This window comes from Narcine bancroftii, chromosome 1 (genome assembly GCF_036971445.1).
Source record: "Narcine bancroftii isolate sNarBan1 chromosome 1, sNarBan1.hap1, whole genome shotgun sequence".
NCBI lineage: Eukaryota > Metazoa > Chordata > Chondrichthyes > Torpediniformes > Narcinidae > Narcine > Narcine bancroftii.
The window spans coordinates 396,730,973-396,755,906 of record NC_091469.1 but is presented as its reverse complement, the minus strand read 5'-3'; the positions used below and the strand labels follow the sequence as shown (position 1 = coordinate 396,755,906).

Here is a 24,934-nt window from a genome sequence, read left to right as displayed (position 1 = left end):
CTTTGAAAGTGTAACATAACTAGAGATGAAAAGTTCATCTCAATTCCCAACGACTTAATTTAATCCAATTATTTTTTTTCTTCATGTCACAGGAAGTGTTAATGGGAAATGCTTTCACTACCAAATTAAGGACATTTTCATTTAAAAACCCATTGCACACGGAACTTAATGTGACAAAAGTCTATTTGGAAATGTAGCAATCCATGGCTATTAGTTTATAGTTGCACTTTTGTTTCAAATAATGTCTTTATCTAGTAGACAACAGGGAATGGAAAGGACAACAAGGAGGATATTCCATGTGGAAAATAAAATGCAATTCTTCTTCACTTGAATAATGATCTTAAATCTCTGCAAACTCTGAAGTATAAATGACTAAGTAATGATCTTTGTCTTTAATTTCTTTCTGCCAGCAAACCTACCAGAATGAGATAATTAACAAACTTAATTAGTGTAACTCTCTCTCAGGTCAATATGAATAGTATGTTACGGTGCTCTCACCAAAATCATCACTTGTATTAAGTAAACAGCCAAGGCTAACTTATGATACAAAGCAAAACTTCACTATTGCGATGCTCTGAAGACCACATGGAAAACTAGAAAGCAAAACTATACTTTATCATGGGAATTACATGTTTGTAGCTCAGGATCTGAGGCAGTATTTTGTTGAACAGTACAATAATGTAAACAGCCACTCGTGGATACAAAAATTAAGCCGTACATCACCGTACTGAATCATACTTGGTGCTGCAAAATGATAAAATATGTCCAAGTCTCCTGTGGCCTTTTAAAATAGAATTGAATGACTTGAGCATCTCTGGAACCACTTGCCATTTTATTTTCCTAATCCATCTAAAGCTTATTACTGAGTACTTTTGACACAAAATTGCAACTAAATAATAACACCTTGCTCACATAAAAATGTAAGGTTCACAAACTTTCTATCATGGAAAAAGAAACAACATATTCCGGAAGTGTCTAAAAGCTAAGTGCACTCTCAAAAGATTAAAGGCAGCCAATTTAATATAATGGAACACAAAAGTCTGCAAACACTGTGGTTGGAGTAAAAACACAAGAAATACTGGTGGAACTCAGCCGGCCTCGCAGCCTCCAAAGGAGGCACATATATTACTGATGTTGCAGGCCTGAAACATCAGTAACATACCTTTACCTCCTTTTGACATTGCGAGACTGGCTGAGATTCTCCAACATTTCTGTGCCACTTTACAACCAATTTAATATCTGGTAAGAAATAGATTCTCTATTGTTCAAGTAAAATGTTCCACTCTTCATCACATATAATACAATGATTCATTTATTAAGGAGAGCTAAACTAAAAATAATCCATTTACATTCTTACCAATTTCATAAAAACAATTTGTTACAAAGAACATTAAACACAAGGCATAAGCTTGCAGTGTTATTGAAATTAAAACATTATCCATGTCCACTCAGTTGAAGAAAAAATGGACAAAAGAAAAGGTACCTATACAATTTCTGAATTTTCATGAGGAATTCTATTCAATGAGTAACATACATTATCCCAGAAAACAATTTAATAAATAAAATGATTCATATGAATTTGTGTTGTTTAATTTTCAACACATCTGAGAATAATTTTTACTTCATAAGTAAAAATTGAGTTGATGGAATGCACAGCTACAGGCCTATGGGTCAAAATAAAAGCAAAAAACATAATGAGATCAACAAATCTAGATGAATTTACACTTTGACTCTTGGAATAATGACGATAAATTAAAATCAACATTAGGATTTAAAATACCACACACAAGTGCTGGAGAAACTCAGCAAGTCATGCAACATTGCGGGAAAACGCACCAAAATGCTGGAGGAACTCAGCTGGTCTTTCTTCAACCATAGGAGTAAAAGAGATATTGCTGACTATTTTGGACTGAGCCCTCCTTCAAGGAATAAGCAGAATGAGCCAAGAGCAGGAAATCTCAGAATTCAGACAATGCTCGGTGGGGGAGGAATCCAGACCAACAGAATTCTGAGATTTCCTGCTCTTGGCTCATTCTGCTTATTCCTTGAAGAAGAGTTCAAGACCAAAATGTCAGCAAAATTCACTATCTTGGACTCTTATGGACACTGAAAGACTTGCTGAGTTCCTCCAGCATTTTAGTATGATTTTACTGCAGTCACAGCATCTGTAGATTTTTGTGTTTCACAAAGCAACATTGCAAGACTCAGCCTTTCTACAGAACTGCCAAGGATCAGGCAGACACCGGCAATATAAAGGTGGAATGGGGTGAGGAGCACAGCTAACAGGTAAGAGGTAGTAGGAGGAATGATAGAATAAAGGGAAGCTGAGAAGTGACTAGGGGTGAGGAGAAGGATGGGAGGGGGTGGGGAACTGAAGAAAGAGAGAAAAATGGATGAGAGAACAGGACCCAACCAAGAAACATCAGGCCATATCTTCTCCACCATCATTGACCTTGTCACTTCCAGTAATCCTCCTTCAACACAATGTCAAACCTCATTGTTTCCCAATACTGCACTGCCTGGTTCTACCTCATACCTAAGATCCACAAACCCACCTGTCCTGGTAGACCCATTTTTCCGTGTGCTCCCACACTACTTGATTGGTATCATCATACCTCCACTCCATTTTGTTCCCCCTGATCTCATCTCTTCCCACCTACCACACATACTCTCCATCACTTTGACAACTTTCAGCTCTCTGACATGGATCACCTAATTCTCACCATAGACATCCAGTCCTGATATATTTCCATCACCCATAAAGGTCTCAAGGTTCTCTGCTTCTTTCTGGATAACAGACCTAACCTGTCTTCTTCCACCACCACCTCCTCCATCTGGCAGGCCTTATTCTTACGTTTGTGACATTCTCCCATTTTCCTGTTCATTTTATTTGAGTGGGACTGACCCTTTAAGAGAACAGATTTAAAGTCCTGCCTGTAGGATTTGAAGTGACTGTGAAACTAGCAGCAGGGTTTGAACATCATATTCAACACAGAAGCCCTGGAGAAGCCAGGGGCAAAGACTAGGTATTTTAAGTATAACCCCATCGGGGCTAATTTTTATCGCTGTTGTTGTGTATGTAACACCTTCAATAACTTCTCCTCTGGCTCACCCACTTTCTCCAAATCAAAGGTGTAGCTATGGGTACAAATATGGGTCCCAGCTATGCCATCTTTTAATTGGCTTTGCATGGTGGAAGCCTAAACAAGCAAGGCTCCTCAACTCCTTCTCCATTACAATGATGACTACATTAGTGCTGCCTCCTGCAACCATGATGAGATTATCCATTTTTATCCACTTTGCTGCCAAATTTTACTGTATCCTTAAATTCACTTGGTCCACTGGTTACTCTCTCCTCTTTCTTGATCTGTCTGCTTTCATTTCAGAAGAAAAAACTAACCACAGAAATCTTTTTATCGTGGTTGGCGTAGTGGTTAGTGCAACGCCTTTACAGAGCCAGCCATCAAGGCAGGGTTCGAATCCTGCACTAAGTAGTTTGCACACACGGTTGGCATAGTGGTTAGAGCAACGCTTTTACAGTGCCAGTGATCAGGACCGGGGTTCGAATCCCATGCTGTCTATCAAGAGTTTGTACGTTCTCCCTGTGTCTGTGTTGGTTTCCTATAGGGGCTCTGGTTTCCTCCTACTGTTCTAAACGTACTGGGGGAGTAGGTGAATTGGGTATAAATTGAATCCTGTAAGAATTCTACTCTATTCTCTCAATTTCTCTGATTCCGCCACATCTACTCCCAGGACGAGATCGTCTATTCCAGGATATCCTAGATGTCCTTCTTAAAAAAAAAATTCTACTGCCTTTAACTCAACCCTCACTAGCATCTTTTCTATTTCCTATACATCTTACCCAGCTCTCCCCTCCACCCCCTCCCCCCCAGTCGCAAAAAGGACAGGGTTCTCCTTGTCCATCCCATCTGCTTCTGTATCCAACATTTTATTCTCCACAATTTCTACCACCTACAATGGGATCCTACTACTAGACATTTTCCCCTCCCCTCTCACATTTCCATAGGGATTGCTCACTCTGCAACTACCTCATCGAATCAACCCTTCCCACCAGTCACCCTCTTGGAAACTACCGCTGTGAACACAAGAAGTGCCGCACTACCATTTGCACCTCCTTCTTCATCACTCTTCTGGGGCCCAAACATCAAGCAACACTTCTGTGAACTTGTAGGGATGATTTATTGCATCTGGCGCTCCGGATTGGTGTCCTCAACATCAGGGAGACTGGATGTAGACCAAGAAATTGCTTCATTGAACACCTTCGCTCTGTCTGTTGCAATGGCAAAGAACTCCCAGTAGCCATCCACTTTAATTCCACACTCCGTTACCACACTAATATTTTTATTAATGTCCTCGTTCTCTGCCAAATTCATATTGGAGGACTTACATTTCATCTCAGCAATCTCCAACCAGATGGCTTCAATACTGACTTCTCCAATTTCTGTTAACCCTCTCCCTCTGACTCTTTCCCACACTCTCTCCCTTCCTCCACACCCCGATGCTCCAAGCAGAGAACTATGTTTCTTAGCCCTTTCCACTGAATCCTGTGTGGCAAAAATATATTTGAATAAATTAGTGGTCCTGCTAATTATGGTACATGCGTGATCTACTTTGTCTCACGTCGTTGGTTCCCATTTTAAACCTAAAACTGTTGTTAACTTGTTGCATTGCCTATTCAATAGGTCTCTGGAACTTTGAGAGGCTTTTTGAATTTGAAAGGATTAAAAAAAATACATTTAAAAATGTTCAACCACAAAAGCTAATTTAAAGATTAAAAGGACTGCTTGCTTGTATGCCATCCAAACTTGCTGTATTCTGGATTCTGGACTTCCTAATGGAAATACCACAGTCTGTCTGGGTCAGTACCTGAACGTTGAGGACCATCATGCTGAGTACAGGGAAACTTCAGAGATGTGTGCTCAGTCCACTCCTGTTCACACCACTGACCCACGACTGCATCTCCAGCTCCAGCTCCAACAACTTAATTAAGTTTGCAGATGACACAACAGTGGTCGGCCTCATCAGCAACAATGATGAGTCACAATGCAGAGAAGAGGTGGTGCTAAATGGTGCTAAAATAACAATCTGAGTCTCCGCATGGACAAAAGAGATGATTCTGGACTTCAGAAGGATCAGGAACAACCACCCTCCATTACACATCATCAACTCTATTGTGGAGAGAACCAAGATCCATGGAGTTCACTAAGCAACTGCACTTCCTGACAAGACTGAAGTGGGTAAGGGGACCAGCCACAATTATGCCATCCTTCTACTGGGAAGCATCCTCGCTGGCTACATCCCAATGTGGTATGGTTGTGGCAGAAAATGGGTCAGAGGTCAATCCACGGGACCATAAGAGCGGCATAAGAGTCTCCCTCCACCTCCCCTCCCCCCCACCCCCCCCCACCACCACCACCAACAATCGACATGATGCACTGGTATCATAGTCTGGAGAGGGTGTACAAAATCACACAGCATCTTTCAGCTATTCCTGTTGGGGAATAGATACAGGAGTATCAGAGCCAGCACCACCAAGCTGAGGAACAGCTTCTTCTCACGGGCAATGAAAATGCTGAAGAACCAAAGGAACTACTCACACTAATCATCTGAGTCTCTCATATTTATGAAGCAAGATTTATTTATTGATTTATATAGATGAATACTTGTCCTGCTTATGTATTATGTATGTGTGTTATGTCTGGTACGTCAGCATGTTTTAAACCGAGGACCAGAGAATTCTGTTTTGTCGGGTTGTACTTCTACAATCAGGTGACAATAACTTGACTAAACTGGGGATCAAATATGAAATGCATCTAGCCCTTCAATTAATTACAATGAAGCTGCTATGGACCCTAAGCACAGTACTAACATTTATGCTGGAATGTACGGATATCAAAGATCCACTGAATGTTGGAGAGTAGATATGTGGTAGTGTAGCTTGACCTGGCCCAGTTAATTTTTCTGCAAAACAACACCACTCTGTGGCAGAATGCTTCAGATTCTACACCAATTTACCAAAGATTTTTGCCATGACACAAGGTGACCACACATATAGACAGACAGCCACTGGAAATGAAAGCGAAATGTCTTTTGAAGCCAAAATACCGTTTATCAGTATCCTTAATTTCTCCCCTTTATTTTTTAAGGCTGATTGCATTAATAATGTAAGCAGCGCTAACCACCCTTGTTCCTTTTCTGCAGCCAGGGTTTATTTCTGCATTGCAGGTTTTTTTTAACTGAAAATTTGTCTCTCCTTCACTATCCCAACTGTCAGGTTTTGATTCTGCCCCCACACAAGTTACAACTAGTTCTCAGAAGATGCTCAGGCATGAACTTGGATTATATCTGGGTGACCAAAAATTAGTCCAATTATCTGATAGGCAATGTATTAGAAATTTTTATTTGCATGGCTGTGATTATTTCAGTCCAAATCAAACAGATGGAAGCAAAGTAAGTAAATGCAATGCCAGTAATTCTGAAGTTGTGAGTACCAATTTGTTTTGAAACATTTAACCATCCTACAGGCAACCTTACAAATGCAGGTTACAGACTAAATTTTCAGGATAACTGTTTAAAGGATATGACATTTGTTGCACAAAAAATTACCAAGAATCTCGTTGACTTCTGACCTTGACTTCCAGGACTGTTTGTTTCCACCAAGTGCCCTCTGCGTTTTTGTGCTCCTGGAGGTTAAGGTTATATTTTTTTGCTTTCCACTTTTTTTTTCCAGGTCAGTAGTAAAGCATCCACCAGGTCTTGCGCCAATGATCATTGTTCGCCTTCTTATAGCCGCTTTTAACACAGCCACTTTGTTCTGGGATACTTGCAGTTTTTCTTCACGCTATGCCAGCTGTGTAAAAAGCACTGACACGGAATGGGGAGGGTGGGTGATTCCAGTTCTAGCTTTTTTCCAGCAGCAAAGGTTGTAACAGTGCCGGAACACTGTTTGTGTAAAAGGGGTGATCTGGGATTCCAGCACCATAATGGGAAAGGATGTGTTAATACAATACGTATTTTTTTTAGTGTATTCACCAGCAAGCATTTAAAACCTGGACAAAACATGTAAGAAGCCCAACAGGAAAAATCTTTCAAATAATAATACTGCTGCCCCGCTCTCTCCCGGCAGTCCACTGCCTGCTCTCTGTTGCTGTGGGTCACTTATGAAGAGGGTCAAGGGCAATCACAAAGTGTGGCTGCGTCCAGCAACAATCTGGCAAGGAATCATTCCCACCACATCACTGATTTGACACTAGGTCTGCCAGTTTGAGCTGCAATTATACAGCAAAGGTAAAAGGCAGAGTTGATCTGGCTGACAGCAAGTAGTTAACTAGGGAATACCTGACAGGATAGATGTGGGGTGGCTATTGGTCTTTCAAAATAAGGCTTGATCATTCATTAATAAGATGAAAGGTATGTATCAAAGGATACTGAATCTGGAACTCTACAGAAGGAGGGTGTGAATGCTCAATTACTGAATGCATTCAAGATAGTCACTGTCAGACGTTGTAAGGGAGAGGAGATTAGTGTTAGGGAGTGGCATTGTGATAAAAGACCAGCTCTTCCGGGATTTGAACCTGGGACCTCTCTCCCCGCATAAAATATTATGAGCCCAGAGGACCCCAAAACCTAGCAGCAATAGATATTCACAAAGACAAATGGCTATTTAAACAAAAGTTGCTTTTAATTATCTTTAAACATGAAAACAGAATCACAATTTAACTTATCTCCATTGACTTAACTAACCTAACTTAACCCCCTTCTAATTCTAAGTGCACATGTATGTAATGTGTGTATATGTTCAGAAAAGCTATTTGATTCACAGTCCAATCTCACTTCTCATTCCTCCAAGTTCCCTGGTTGCAGGCAATTCTTATACTGTGCACAGAATTTCACATTTATGAATTTCACCTGGCTTTGGTGCTTGATTACCGCTCAGGAAGGTTCTTGTCAGTTTTCCGAGAGAGATTTGTTGTACGACAGACACCCACAACTGATTCCATTTTAATCAGCCACTTCAGTGTCTTGCCGAGGAAACCTTCCCCCTCAGGGTTCTCCAGATAATAACCTCTTTCTTTCAAGTCACCACAAACTCTTGTTTCTCTTATTTCAAGTGAAACATTAGACAGCCAGTCCTCTCCTCTTGCATGAACCACAAGGGCTTTGATCAGGCTGAATCAAGCACTCACTACCCATCTTCCAAATGGGGTTTTCCACAAACTTGCCAGTTTGTCCTGTTCCAGTTCCTGTGGCTACTGCTGACTGTAAAACTGTAGAACTGATCTTTCTCTCTCTTACACTGAGAGAAAAGCCCGTTTGACTCTCTCTGACTGCAAAACCATATGACCCGCCTAGAGCAGCAAGTTCCACTCCAGACAGAATGCAGCTCCAACAAGTTCTTTCATCTGTTGCCTTTTTGTAAAAAACAATCCATTAGTGAAGTCTCTTGGGCACTCTCCAAAGCTTCTGCAAAGAATCTAGAGCCAATATGTCTAGCATTAGCAGAGCTCCAGTATTTTAAATAAGGTCTTTTTTTAAAGTATTTGTATGTGACTTACACTAAAACCTGCCCCAATTTATTTCCCAAAAACATATCTATATTCTGTCACAATAAAGGATATATTTTTTAAACTAACCCTCTACAACCCCCCACCCCACCCACCCTCACAAACCTATCCCAAGAAAAGGAAAAAAGAAAGAAAGAGGAGGAGATTGACTATAACAACAACATTCATTAATTCATTACCATGGATTGGAGTAACACCACTACTCTGCAGCTGGGAGGTTCAAAAACTCAAACTCATATAATCGAAATAAGGGCTTCAGTTTTGTGATAGAAAAGAATAATTATCACGCAATGGAATACAAGACCTCAATTCCGTATGTCATCTCTGAATACTCAAATCAGTCTAATTTTTTCAAGTAATTGCCAAACATTTTCTAGCTATAGCTAATGCCAATCTACTTAATCTTAATTCTAAACTCCACCTTTTAATATTACCCAACAAAAATACTAAAGGATCTAATGAAAATTTCACTTTCAAAATAAGTTCTAAAAGTTCCTTAAGTCTATTCCAAAAAGGGTTTACTGATTTACATGACCAGGTAGAATATAAAAAAAAAACCTACTTCCTTATGAAACCTAAAACATAAATCTGAAAGAATTAAATTATATTTCCTTTATTTTTCTGGGGTTAAATATAATGATAAATAAAATTATAATGAACTAACCGATACCTTACATTTATAATTTTAGTCATACTATCCCTACATAAAGTAAGTAATATTTTAAACTTAGATCATCTAGGTAACCATAAAGTATATCCAAAATTATCCAATAACAAAGCTTTAATTTGAAAATAAGGAAAAAAGAGTATTTGAAGATGTATCATATTTCTCTTTCATTTTTTGAAATGAAATAAAATATCCTGCTTCATAATGATCTTGTACAAATTTAATACCCTTTTGATCCCACAACGTCAAAAATTGATTATTAAGTGCGAAGTGAAAAAGCTTATTTTGATACAAAGTTTTACCTGAAATCTTCCCTTGGAAACCTATAACTTCATTTTTTTTATACCATAATTCCATTAAATGTTTCAAAACAGGTAAATTATAACACTCAACCACTTAGGATTCCACCTATAAATAAACTGATCCATCCTTTTCTCCCCAATTTGAGATAATGCAATATTAGCCTATATCAAAAAATTTCCAAATCAAATATTCTATGAATAAATTTCAACTGTGCGGCATCATAATAATTTTGAAAATTCATAAGTTGTAAACCTCCTAGTTCATATTTCCAGGTTAATTTTTGTAAAGATACCCTTGCTATTTTATCCTTCCATAAAAATTTCCACACCAAAGCATTTAAATCCTTAAAACAAAAATTATGGAATCTTACAAGGAATAGATTGAAATAAATATGAATCCTAGGAAAGATATTCATTTTAATGCAATTAACTCTTCCCATTAATGTAATCGGTAAATCTTTCCATCGATTCAAGTCATTTTTAATTTTAGAAAGTAATTAAAAATAAATTAATTCATATAAATTACTATAATTACTATTTACCTTAACACCTAAATTCTTGATCTGATCTGACAATTTAAATTTCACAATATGTTTACAAAAAGAATAATCCATTTCCGCTAATGGCATAATATCATTTTATTCCCCAATTAATTTATAAACTGATATTTCACCATACTGTTCCAATCTATCATGTAAACACTTCAGAGTATTGAGGTTCTGTTAAGTATATCAAAATATCATCTGCAAATAAATTAATTTTAAATTCATCATATTTCACCTTAATACCTTTAATGATACCATCCTGCCTAATTATCTGAGCCAAAGGTTCAATAACTAATGCAAAAAGAGCTGGCAACAAAGGGCAGCCCTGTCTAGTTGATCTACTTAACATAAAAAATTAAATATAACTGTCCATTTGTCACAACTCTAGCAATAGGATTTTTATATAAAGCCTTAATCCAACCATTAAATTCTGGGCCAAATATAAATTTTTCCAAAACTTTAAATAGAAAACTCCACTCCACTCTATCAAAGGCATTTTCTGCATCCAATGAAATAACCATTGGTAGGTTGAATACCTCCCGAGAAATATTAACCAAACAAATCAACTTCACAATGTTATCTGCCGAATAACGATTTTGAATAAACCCAGCCTGATCTAAATGAATTAAATCTGGTAAATATTTGACCAATCTATTAGTTAGAACCTTCGTTACAACCTTATAATCAACATTCACTAAAAAATTGGTCTATAAGACCCAGCTTCCAATGGATCCCAATCTTTTTAAAGAATAACTGTATTAATTTCTTGAGAAAAAGAATCCGGAAAAGAATGATCCTCCGTTGCCTGTTTCAATACTTATATCAATAATGGAATTAATAAATCTTGAAATTTTTAAAATAAAATTCAGAAGTAAAGCTATCATCAGCTGGAGATTTCCCATTTGGCATAGATTGAAGTGCATCTATTACTTCTTTAGTAGTAAAAGAAGCATTCAGATCCTTAACATGCATACTACTCAAAAAGGGTAAATTAAGATCAGATTAAAAAAATTCAATTTTAGCCTCATCTTCCTCTACTTCAGATAAATACAATTTTTCATAAAATTCCCTAAACACATCATTAATCTCCTGAGGTTTATCTATAATCATTGAATCTTTCTTAATAGCATTTATTGTTCTTGAAACTTGTTCCATTTTTAATTGCCAAGCTAAAACCTTATGAGCTCTTTCCCCTAATTCATAATATCTTTGTTTAGTTCTCTGTAATAACTTGTCAAACTTATAAGATTGCAATGAATTAATGAATTATATCATAATTTCATATTAATCAATGTATTTTCTTAACCTCCATTGAATTCTGCTGTAAATCTTTTTCCAAAATCTCTATCTCCTTCTCTAACTTCAGCTACATGTTGTTTCTTAATTTTAGAAGTAAAACTAATATTTTTTCTCCTCAAATATGCTTTTAAAGCATCCCATAAAAAAAATTACTATTAACTGAATCCATATTTATTTTCAAAAATAACTGTATCTGATCTCTTATAAAATTACAAAATTCTACATTTTTCAACAACAAATAATTAAATCTCCATCTATATGTAGTATCAATTCTCTTTGAACCAGTACATGTTTTTAATAACAAAGAATGATCAGACAAAACTTCAGCTGCTAATACACGACCTTGCAATTGGGCTGATACCAAAAATAAATCTATTCTAGAATAAGAATCATGTCAAAATGAATAAAATGAAAAATCTTTCTCTTTACGATTTAACTTTCTCCATATATTAATTAAATTTATATCTTTCATTAACACCATCAGGTATTTTAGTCCTAACTACAGTTTTTGGAGATTTATCTAATAATGAATCCAAACAACAATTAAAATCACCTCCTACCATAATTTTTTCATATGCTTGATTTAAATTAAGAAAAGAATCCAACATAAATTTCTCATTCTCTGTATTAGGAGCATAAATATTCATGAAAGTCCAAGACTCAGAAAAAAAATTACAATTAACAAATCACAAGTCTACCAACTGATTCAATAACTGATTCCAGTTTAAAAGATAACTTTTTATTAATCAAAACAGCCATTCCTCTTGTTTTCAAGTTAAGTGAAGAAGCTATAACTTGTCCAAACCAATCTTTTTTCAATTTTTGATGTTCCTCCTCAATTAAATGTTTTTCTTGCAAAAAAGCAACATCAACCTTCAACTTTTTAATATATGCCAATACTCTTTTTCTCTTCATCAGATTATTGAGCCCTTTAACATTAAATGCAGCAAAATTTAAATTAGCCATCATTTTGATTTATTTCAAAAACCACCTTACCACACATGATGGCAACTACACAAAGAAAAGGAAATCTCCTCAAGAAAAAAAACCCATACAAAAAGAACACCCCCCTCCAAAAAATGAAAAATATATTGTACTACAGTATTACCCTCCTCAATTGTACGGGGGTGACCAATGCCACAAAGTGGCCAACGACTTCGCAAAGAGCAGGAGCAAAACCACCGCCCCCCCGAACAGAACAAAAAAAATCAACAAATCATTTCAAGTATGATATGCTTCTTCCAAGTCTCTATTAACTTGGTCATCATTGATGTCAATTTCAACCAACTGTTGAGATCCCTTCTCTTGCATACCAATCTTCTTCTCCTTCTGGGTGGTGCAGACTGTTGAAAAAAACTTTCCTGGCTTTTCATCTGTTTATTATCAGGTAAGGAATGAGCAAATGTAAGAGCTTCAACATCATCTCTAAAAAAACTGAGATTTAAAGTCTCCATAAAAAACTGTAAGAATAGCAGGATATCGAAAAGCAAATTTATATGCTTTCTTCCACAAAACAGATTTGGCAAAATTAAACTCTACAATGTCTGGTGACAACTTGACTCAAATCAGTATAGAAGAAAACCCTATTATTCTTAACTACCAGGGGGCCTTGATTACTTCTTGCATTTTGAACTGCAACTCTTAAAATAAATTCTCAATCTCAATAACATAAACATCTAATCAGGGTAAAGCATGGCGCATGACCTGGAAGAGGTTTCCTTCCTATCTGTTCGTCAGGGATCTCTCCAATTCCAAACCATTCGGGAAAAATTCTTACCCCAAAACTTCAGGGATCCACTTTTAAAAAATTGAACTGGATCCGAACCCTCGAAATCTTCCAGAAGACCAACAATCTTAACATTATTTCTCTGACTTTGATTCTCCAAAGCATCAATTTTCTTCAATAAATCATTCTTCTGAATTTCCCATCCAGAAAATGAATCCTCCATCTGACCCAACTTTTATTTACATTGTTCCACATCATCCTTACAATCATGAAAATCTTCTTCAATCTTCTTAAACTTATCTTGTACTTTATCCACCAGCTTCGCACTCTTTGCTACATCCATCTTAATTGATGAGAGAACAGATTTTCTCATGGAAAAAAGCACAGAAGTCATGTGGAGGATATTTAGGGACCACTTCTGTGGGGTTTTGGACAGGTTTTGTAGGATGGTAGGATAAGGGAACCGTGGTTGACAAGAGAGGTGAAACAGTTGTTGCCACCGAGAGCCCGTTCGGCTCTGAAAAAAAATTTGGATAAATGAGGATTTATAAATTGTTTCAGATATCCTCATTTATCTGAAATTTCTTTGAAAAGTTTGATAACTGAGGATTTTGGTGAATCTGATTTCAGATAATCAGAGTTGTACTGCAAGTGCATTTGTATTGAAGTGGGCCAAGTCGCACCCAGAACTCAGTGATGATTCTGAGGCTACAGTAAACTGGTGCCACCGTTTCATGAACAGGAAAAATCTGGTTATTACAACAAAAAACAAAAATTGCTCAGAAACTACCAAAAGATCTTGATCATAAAGTTGTAAGTTTTCACCAGTTTGATATAAAACTGGCAGAAACACCAGTTTACATTGGTAAATATTGAAAACATGGACGAAACCTCCATGAATTTTGACGTGATAGGCAACAGAACAGTGGAATGTAAAGGTGTTAAAACTGTACAAACAAGATGTACATGCCATGAAATGACCAGGTTTATGGTGGTGTTATTGTGCATGACTGCCAGGATGAAGTTAAGACCCATGGTAAACTTAAACCCAAAATAAAATTCCCAGCAGGTATTTTTGCACATTTTAACTTTGGTCTTGTTCTTTCTATATCTTCCAATAAAAGTACGTCTAGGTTTTGTGGAGATACAAAAGCCTGTAGCCTGTTCGAAAAAAATTCCCTAAGTCCATCCAAAAAGGTCTTACCTTCAGACATGACCAAGTTGAATGCAAGAAAGTTCCCAACTCCTCACCATACCCAAAACATCAATCTGATAGATCTGATTTCATTCTACTTAATTTTTGTGGTATAAGGTATAAATGATGTTAAAAATTCTAATGAATTAATCTATACCTTACATTAATAGTATTGGTCATACAATCATGACAGAGATCTGCCCATCTTTGCTCATTAATTATAATGTGGTGCATGCGTCATCTTTGCCCTCCTCCACTCCTCCATCTGCTTTGGCACTCTGGTTCCCCTCCCTCTACAAATCGAGTTTAAACCCACCGGAGCAGCACTAGGAAACCTTCCCACAAGGATATTAGTCCCCTTCCAGTTCAGATGCAAACCATCCTGTTGGACAGGTCCCACCTTCCGTGGAAGAGAGCCCAAAGATCTAGAATGTGAAGCCCTCCCTCCTACACCACGTCTCTAGCCATGTGTTAAGCTGCATTAACCTCCTATTTCTAACCTCACCAGCAGATGGCACGGGCAACAACCGTGAGATCACTACCCTGGAGGTCCTGTCCTTCAACCTCAAACTTAACTCCCTGAAATCTCCTTGCAGGACTTCCTCATCCTTCCTAACCACGTCATTGGCTCCTACATGGACCATGACATCTGGATGCTCACCCTCCCTTCTCATAATGCCATGAACTCGATCTGAGATATTTCAGACTCTGGCACCAGGGAGGCAACATAACATATGGAATACTCGATTTCTTCCACAGAACCTTTTATCTGTTTGTCAGGATACTGCTGGCTTCCCTGACGACTCACATTTTGCAAAAGGAGCATTCCCTTGTCTTGGCTGCCATTCCCACTGACTATGACTAGATGAACAAAATATATATCTAAAAAACCTGCCCTTACCTGTGCCTACCTGCTGAATCTTTTTTCATCCTTGAATATGGTGGCCCTTTCTGACTTCAACTCCGATTATTCCTCGCGTCTTATCTTGATGATTAAGCAAACTATCAATTGACATTAATCTATCTTTAAATCAAAATGGATACAGGTTTTAGATTAAAGCCTGATCAGTATATTATAAAATTCTGCTTTCTAATCACAAAATCAATCATGGATTAAGAGAAAAAAAATGGACGCAGTGTTCACTATCTCTAGTGGTCGGCTTTAAAGTAAAATGATTACAGATAAAGAAATTAGTTCATCTTATAAAAATCCTTGGTAACTGAAAAAAATATGGTCCTCTTTTAGAGAAGTCAACATGAACAATTGAGAAACAAATGTTGATTTTAATATCATGCTTGTTTACAATCTTAAGGTATGTACTATATAAGTATTAGACATTTGAATACATACGTGAAGTGCAGTTCCATGTAATGGTTGTGAAGTGTTCAAAGCCTACAAGGTTCCCATCAAAGACTCTCATGTTTTGTATCTAATCAGTAAATTGATTTTATCCTTTGTTTTCTGATTATCTTTTCAAACAAAGACTATCAATAATTTGCACATCAATAAAACATTTTAAATAAGTTCATAGTGGGGCCTCACCCATTCACTACCTATGTTAACAACTAAATGTTTCGGTTCTATTTGTGCAGTAGTACACTTGCTAAGCTTCCTAAATATCTGAAAGAAGTTCACACTTGTAATGTGGTTTCTTTTCAAATGGATGGAAAATTTAATACCAGCATAGCTTTGTGCAACAAGACTCAGGCATGTGAGTGAGGATAAAGAAAGAGGAAAAGAGCTGAACACTTGTATGAGGTGTACAGCAGGGTCAAGGGGGTTTAGCGCCCCTTTCAGAGGGATTGGGGGGAGCAGCGCTTCCCCATTTGGAAAATTTTTGAAAATGTACACACAAAATTACCAGTTTCAAAGCCATTAAGAAAACTAGTCATTTTAAACAAAATCAATTTTTTTTTTACAGTGAACATAGCATATCAGACAGACACTACCATCTGTACCCAGACTCCAAGCCCCTTCCAGATCACTAGGCAATACCTGCTTGACCTATGCTCAAACCAGAGTGTCTGGTTTTCCTGACCCCAATCAGTACTTTCCCAAAACTAGCACCTAACATGCCAAGCAGTGCCCTTGCTCAACTTGCATCTAATCGACAAGTATTAACTACTACTCTGCACCCAATCCCCAGGTAGCGCCCCTGCCCAACCTATCCTCAATCACCAGGCAGAGTCCTGCCCAATCCGTAACCATTTTTTTGCACTGATGTTCATCTATTACTTGGGTTTTTCTTTTCCGATAACCTTAAAAGCAATTAGTCTTTCCCAATCGTTTCTTTAGTTTTTGAGGTATTGGTAAAAACACAAGGGAGCACCGTTGGCATAAACGGCATGACATTAAAACACAAAATGCTGGAGAAACTCAGTGGTCAAACGGTGTCCTTTATGTAGCAAAGATAAAAATACATAACTGACATATCAGGCTTGAGCCCTTCATCAAGGTATGAAAAAGTGTTGGCAGGCGTCTTAACGAAAGGATGGGGGGTGGGGGGTGGCAAAGGCAGGAGATGATAGGTGGAGAAGGGAGGGAGGGGACAGCAGGGATCAGGAGGAGGATGGTTAGGTACCTCCTCTACTCGGCTCAAGCCCGAACTTCGGTTATATATTTTTATTTATCCAAATTTGGTAGCCATGGTAGAACCAACATTCCTTATTTATGTTCCCTGCCATAGAAAGAGGAAGAAAAGCAATAAAGAATTTTGTATTTGACTCATGTTAGCCAGGAAAATCATGGAATAAGTACCTCAACATTCCAGAATCAAATCTGGATTATTTTGCAAGATTTTGTTGACAATTTACTGAAGCTTTTCAAGTCTAGTCAAGTCACCTTTATTTGTCGCTCATACCATAACTACTAATCCAATGCACAGTAAAGACAAGCTAGTTTCTGCAGGACTATGGAATAGATTTACATAAATAGACCATTGAATAGATTTACATCTTTGGCTTGGCTTCGCGGACGAAGATTTATGGAGGGGGTAAAAAGTCCACGTCAGCTGCAGGCTCGTTTGTGGCTGACAAGTCCGATGCGGGACAGGCAGACACGATTGCAGCGGTTGCAGGGGAAAATTGGTGGGTTGGGGTTGGGTGTTGGGTTTTTCCTCCTCTGCCTTTTGTCAGTGAGGTAGGCTCTGCGGTCTTCTTCAAAGGAGGTTGCTGCCCTCCAAACTGTGAGGCGCCAAGATGCACGGTTTGAGGCGATATCAGCCCACTGGCGGTGGTCAATGTGGCAGGCACCAAGAGATTTCTTTAGGCAGTCCTTGTACCTTTTCTTTGGTGCACCTCTGTCACGGTGGCCAGTGGAGAGCTCGCCATATAACACGATCTTGGGAAGGCGATGGTCCTCCATTCTGGAGACGTGACCCATCCAGCGCAGCTGGATCTTCAGCAGCGTGGACTCGATGCTGTCGACCTCTGCCATCTCGAGTACTTCGACGTTAGGGATGTAAGTGCTCCAATGGATGTTGAGGATGGAGCGGAGACAACGCTGGTGGAAGCGTTCTAGGAGCCGTAGGTGGTGCCGGTAGAGGACCCATGATTCGGAGCCGAACAGGAGTGTGGGTATGACAACGGCTCTGTATACGCTTATCTTTGTGAGGTTTTTCAGTTGGTTGTTTTTCCAGACTCTTTTGTGTAGTCTTCCAAAGGCGCTATTTGCCTTGGCGAGTCTGTTGTCTATCTCAATATCGATCCTTGCATCTGATGAAATGGTGCAGCCGAGATAGGTAAACTGGTTGACCGTTTTGAGTTTTGTATAGATTTACATACATAGGAGTTAAATATTAAGTCATAATATAATAAAAATCCAAGATATACTAGTACACATAAATTCTAGGAATTACAGAGCCTGATGGTTTGGGGGGAAAAACTGTTGCACAATTGGGTCATGTCGGCCCGAATTCTACGATTCCTCGTTCCAGATGGCAAAAGGGAGAAAGGTTTACAAGAGGGCTGTGAGAAGTCCTTCGCAATGTTATTTGCCTTTCGCTTGCATTGTGCTTTGTAGATATCTGTCATGGTAGGAAGAGAGGCCCAATGATCTTCTTTACTGACTCCACTATTCTTTGCAGGGTCTTATGGTCTGAGGTGGTACAGCTTCCAAACCAGGCAGAGATGCAATTGTTCAGAATGCTCTCATTACATCCTCTGTAGAATGTAGTGAGGATGGAGGGTAGGAGATGAACTTTCCACAGTCTTGGCAGGAAGATGCTGCTGGGCTTTCTTGGCTATGGAGCTGGTGTTGAGGGACCAGATGAGGTGGTCTTCTTCGCCATCACATCATTTTTCACCTCAAATCGTGTGTTGAAGTTGTTCAGTGCATCTGGGAGGGAGGCATCACCAGCACAGGCAGATGGTGGAGTCTTGTGATTAGTGATATCTTGGATGCCCTTCCACGTGCATCGTGTGTCTATGTGATTATGAAAGCGACTATGAATTCACTGGCCTTGTGCATCCTTTGCCTTTCTGCTGGCCTTAGACAACTTGGCTCTTGCAATAGCTAGGGCTACCTTGTCAGCCACTCTGAAGGCAGAATTTTGGCTCTTCAGCAAGCTACTTGTCTTTGCTCATACAGGTCTTATAAATGTATACATGTCCTCCTACCGTAATGGATGCCAATTAAAAGTTTGTTTCCTGATATACAGGGTAGATGCTGCAGAGAAAAGTCATTTTGATCACACATTGGCTAACTAATGCCAGCACTAGTCAGGCCATATCTCACTTCAATTTTTTCAGCGCCCCTGCTCTTACATTTCATTTGCCTGCTTTACCACATGCAAGTTTTCCTGTAAGAGGATTCCCAGATCCTTTTCCATCTGCATATTTTCAATTTTCTCTGCATTTAACAAAGTTTACCTGTTTATTTTTTTTCTACAAATGTGCATGACTATACACCTTCTGATATTTTGTTTCATTTCCCACTTCTCGGCCCATTCTCCTAATTTGTATAAATCCTTCTACAGCCTTCCCATTTCCTCAGCACTACCTGCTCCTCCACCTATGTTTGCATCATCTGCAAACTTGGCCAAAAAGCCATAATCTGCATCATTAATATACAATAAAAAGTAGTGGCCCCAACACCGATCCTTGTGGAACACCACTAGCAACTGGTAGCCAACCAGAATATGATTCCTGTATTCCAACTTCTCTTCCTGCTAATCAGCATTGCTCCACCTCCACCCATGATGGTATATTTTGTGTTATGTCATGGGTTCTCATCTTGTTAAGTAGTCTCATGTGCGGAACTTTGTTATAGGCCTTCTGAAAATACAAAAACACAACATCCACTATATCTCCCTTATCCAGACTGCTTGCCACTTCTTCAAAGAATTCCAATAGGTTTGTCAAGCAAGATTTTCCCTTAAGGAAACCATGCTGCTTGTCTCCAACCTCATCACTGACAATCGACTCCAACATCTTCCCAATCACTGATGTCAGGCTAATCAATCTAAAATTTTCTTTTTGCTACCTCCCACCCTTCTTGAATAGTTGGGTGACATTTGTGATTTTCCAGTCCTCTGGCACCATATCAGAATCTATTGATTCCTGAAAGATCATTACCAATGTCTCCACAGCTACTTCTTAGTAACTGCACTCACTTTCCTTCCCTGATACTCTTTGACAGCTGGCACACTTCTAATATCTTCCACAGTGAAGACTGATGCAAAATACTCATTTAGTTTCTCTGTCATCACCATATCTTCCAATATTAGTTCTCCAGCATAATTTTCCAGTGATCCTAAATCTACTCTTACCTTACTTTTATTCTTTATAAACTTGAAGAAACTGTATCTCTTTTGATATTATTCCCTTGCCTACTTTCATACTTAATCTTTTCACTACTTATGAGTAGTTTTAGTTATCTACTGCAAGTTTTTAAAAGCTCCCAATCCTCTATCTTCCCACTATTTTTTGCTTCCTTGTATGTCCTCTCTTTTGCTGTTATGTTGGCTTTAACTTTCCTTGTCAGCCACAGTTGTGACATTTTTTCCATTTGAATATTTCCTTATTTTTGACATTCTGCACCTTTCTCAGTTCTTGCAGAAACTCCATCCATTGCTGCTCTGCTGTCTTCCCCACTAGTGCCCCCTTCTGATCTACTTTGGCCAATTCATCTCATGCCACTGTAATTCCCTGTACCAACACATCTCCATATCACCATATACAGCACAGTTTGGCCCTACTAGTCCATGGCGGAACAAATCCCCACCCTCCTCGTCTCACTGACCTGGTCCATACCCCTCCAATCCTCTCCCCTCCATGTAATTATCCAGTCTTTCCTTCAATGTAAATAATCTGATTTTAGTTTCTCCTTGTTATATCTTAAGATGAACTCAATCATATTGTGATCGCTGCCCCCTAATTTTTCTTTTACTTTATGTTCTCTGATCACCTCTGGTGGATTGCAAGTGGGATCATCAACAAGCTGCACTAAAAAACCATCTTGCTAGCTTTCTACAGACTTTCTCTCGAGATTCAGTCGCAACCTGGTTTTCCCAATCTACTTGCATGGTAAAATTCCCCACAACTACCATAACATTGCCCTTCTGGCATATCCTTTCTATTTGCTGTTGTAATTTGTGTTCATCAATCCTGCTTCTGATTGAAGGTCTATTTATATCTGCCAATAACGGCTTTTCACCCTTGCCATTTCTTAACTCAACCCACAATAATTCTATGTCTTCTGATTCTCTGTCACCTCTTTCTAATAATTTGACTTTGTTCCTTACCAACATAGTCATAGCTATCCTTTCAATAGAACATGTATCCTTGGACATTAAGCTCCCAATGACATCCATCCTTTAGCCACAACTCTGTGATGGCCACATCATAACTGCCAAAGCATAGATGTACTACAAGGTCATTCTCTTTATTTCTTCTGCTTCATGCATTTATACAAAAAAACCTTTAGCCCTTTATTTTTTTAACTTTTGACTCCGTGTCCCTGTCACATTGCAACTCAACAAGTGCTCCAACTGCCTCTTCCTCTGTCTCTTCATTTTGGTTCCCACCTTTATGCAAATCTAGTTTAACACCCTCCACCCCCAACAGCATTAGCCAAACTTCCTGCCAGGATATTGGTTCCCCTGAAGTTCAGGTGCAACCTGTCATACATGTACAGGTCATCCATTCCCCAGAGAAAGTACCAATGATCCAAGAAGTGAAACCCTACCCCTGCACCATCTCTTTGGCCACACATTTGTCTGCACTATCTTCCTGTTCTGACCTTCCCTGGTTCATGGAACTGGGAGAAATCCAGAGTTTACCACCTTGGATGTCCTATTCTTCAGCCTCTTTCCTAACTCCCTTAACTTACTTTGTAGGATTCTACCCCGCTCCTGCCAGTGTGACTCATCATTGATACTGTTGAGGCTACCTACTATCATGTCATCTGCAAACTTGATAACTTTGTTGGAGCTGGATCTGGTGATGCTGTTGTGTGACAGTAGCAGGAACAGGAGCAGACTGAGCACAGAGCCCTGAGGCACAGGGCTCAGTGAGATGGTGCTCAATGATCTTCTGCTATCCTGGACAGACTGCAATCTATCCATTAGGAAGTCCAGTATCCAGTTGCAGAGAGGGTGTTGAGTCCCAAGGAGGATAGATTTTCCATCAGCCTCTGGGGTATGATTATATTAAACTTTGAGCTCCAACATCTACAGATTTATTTTGCTTTTCAAGTATTGGCAGTCCCTGAGATCAGTTCCTATGTCTGTCTATGCAAGTCAAATTTGTAGGTAAGTTAGAACAGTACATACAGTTCTTATTTAGCATCAGTTAGTCAAATGTTTGTCTTAGTATACAGGTAGTGCTAAACTTACCTTTGTGAGTTACGTCCACCCACACATACAACCAAATTATTTAAAATAAAAATGCTGCACATATGCTGAGATACTTCATTAAAGGTTAATTTGTTGATTTTTTTTTTTTAAATTGCTTTTTATACCTCATTTAAAACATGCAAATCCGACTTACGACCAATCCGAGTTATGACCAATCCTTCGGTCGCAATTATGGTCGTAAGTTGAGGACTATAGTATACAGGTATTTTAATATCTGTGGCAAATTTATGCATGCAATTTCTGAACAGCTTTATTCGTTTGCCCCAATGATGTAGATAGGGTGCATTCATGGTCGTCCTACTTTTGAGGCATGTACTTGACATCACACAGGTTGCGCCAACTATAAATGGCATATCAATGTAGCGTCCTATGGTGGGAGAAGTCCTGCTTGATTTCAACATCGCTCCTAAGACTGAAAGAATCAGACAGGATGCCGGATGCTGGCAGTCGGCGTCCAGTCAACATTGGACAAGGCCGCACTTTAATGGAGAGTGGTTTATTCATGTCCAGTGGTTGCTCCCCGATCCACACTGCTTCCTTACTTTTCACTTATGACGAAGCTCTATCACTCTCTGTGCACTGAAATCTCTCTTTCTCTGATATTTTCTTGGGGAAACTCTTATGAATCGTCAGGCAACTGCAGTTAGAAGTGTTCTTCTTCCTCAAGCTGATGAATCACTGAAGTCACATTAGTCTCCATTTTGTAAGTACGAGTTGGTCATAAGTCAGATGTTCGTAACTTGGGGACTGTCTGTATTTAACTTCTAATATCCTGGGAAAAACTTCAAGTTTTTACACTCTGTCCAGCAGAGCAAGGCAAAAATTACTTGGTGAATGGCTGACAGAGCATTAATTCTCATTTCAACCATCATTCTGCTTAAAACTACATTCCTTTAACACTGAGATTAAATGACATGGAAGACACTAATTAGCTTTCAGTTAGCAGAAACAACTCAGGTTCAAATTTTAAAGGTTGACTATTTGTAACGATTATGCTTCAAACCTCTTTCTAATTCATCATCAATGCAGAACTGGAATCTTGTAATTAACCTAAAGATGGGCATAATTGGGGTATTGCAACTGCCTTCACAGAAAGGACTGCTTTACGGTGAAAAGGTTGACAGAGATTCAATAACAGTTTTGATTCTCTCCAAAACTGAAGATATTTAAGCATTATAAGACTCAGATTGCTGGATTTCCAAATTACTGCTGACAGGTAATTTCCACACGCTATCTTTCAGAGTCATGTTCTGAAGTGAATTCTAAGGTAGCAAGCACTTAATCTTACTTTTGAAGATGTGGAGTCACACTCCTGACAGATCCAACCATATCCTGTCTGTTTTGGGGATTTCTTCAGGGGTGGATCGAGACAACCAAAGTGGTAACAGAGTCTGCATTCATCACATCTGCACAGGAAAATAATTTAAAGATCAAATCAATCTTATGATGATGCAAAATTAAATTGAAATGTTAAAAGCTAAGTATGAATATAACATCAGCTTCTTGTCAAGATGCTTGCACAGAGGAAGAAAACATCTAATTTATAAACACTTTGGCACCTCCCTGCCCACTGACTTCAATGAGATAGTTTCTAAGGTGAATAAAATGTTATTGTCAAATTTAACTTTCCCATTTAATAAATACTAACACTAACTTGAAACATTGTTCAATATATCATTGGTATTCTAAAGTCAACTTGAACATACACATTCATCCAATAAGTAAAAACCGTCTATCTTGTTTCCTTTACAAGTTTTGATGTTGGATCTCTGTCTGACCTGAAATGTTGATTAGGTCACTTTTTTCACAGATGTGGCATGACCGGCTGAGGATTTCCAATATTTCCTGGTTTTGTTTCAGATTATCTACCATTAGTGATTTCCTGTCCACCTCCAACACTAGCTGTTCTAACATTGATATGAATTCTCCATTTTTTTCAGTTAATTTAATCATGGGATGTGGAATGCCCCTGGCAAGGCCCACATTGATTGTCCATTCCTATCCTGCCCCGAACTGAGAAGCTGCTTAACAGACAACTGTGGATCTCCTTAAAAACTCCTAAAAGGGAGTTACATAAGTTAAGCAGAGGTGGGAATCAGACTTGGACATAATAAATGGAGAATAGTGCTGGTCCAATTTATGTCGAGACAGTATGACAAATACAGTTAAGGTTAGCTATAGACTGGTACAGTACAATTTCTTGTATCAATTATATCTCACGCCACAAAATTAAATAAATCAGAAATTTCAGACCAATTTTTCAGATGCGACACAGAGGAAGGAACCTATCTACATTCAATCTGTTCATGTTCCATGGTAAGGCCCTTCTGGGCAGATCTAGGGAATTTCCTAGAACAAATTATAGGAAAACATTTTCCACAAAACCCAGAATTGTTTTTACTGGGAAACATCGTGGGTGGAAGACTTATAATGAGACTGTCCAAATTTCAAACGCAATTTGCAAAGATCACATTGGTGGTGGCCAGGAAATGTATAGCAGTTACCTTGAAGTGTGATTCCCATCTAGGAATGGCATGATGGAATGCGGAAATGCAAAGTTGGGTTCATCTTGAGAAAAATCACTTACAGTTTGAGGAACAAATATGATGTTTCAATCAACATTTTGAAGCTGTATTTATGGCAAATAGTTGTAAATCTTTAGTTTTCCCCCCTTACTTCAGAGTGCCCCATCTGTACCCTTTCCCGAGATCCAGAAAAACTAGGTAATTTAAGGCATGTAAGGTGGACGGTGCATACCT

General features: G+C 38.6%; 1 protein-coding gene across 2 annotated transcripts in view; it reads right to left on the bottom strand.

Annotated features, from left to right (window-relative positions):
• phf14 (PHD finger protein 14) overlaps positions 1–24,934 on the bottom strand; it is a 222,761-nt gene that overhangs the window by 31,254 nt on the left and 166,573 nt on the right. Inside the window, exon 17 of one of the 2 annotated variants that reach the window (XM_069913735.1) lies at positions 23,464–23,581. In XM_069913735.1, coding sequence (XP_069769836.1) covers positions 23,464–23,581 — 118 coding nt within the window. Of the gene's footprint in view, positions 1–23,463; positions 23,582–24,934 lie in introns of those variants that run through there. The other variant, XM_069913736.1, reaches the window with a different exon arrangement.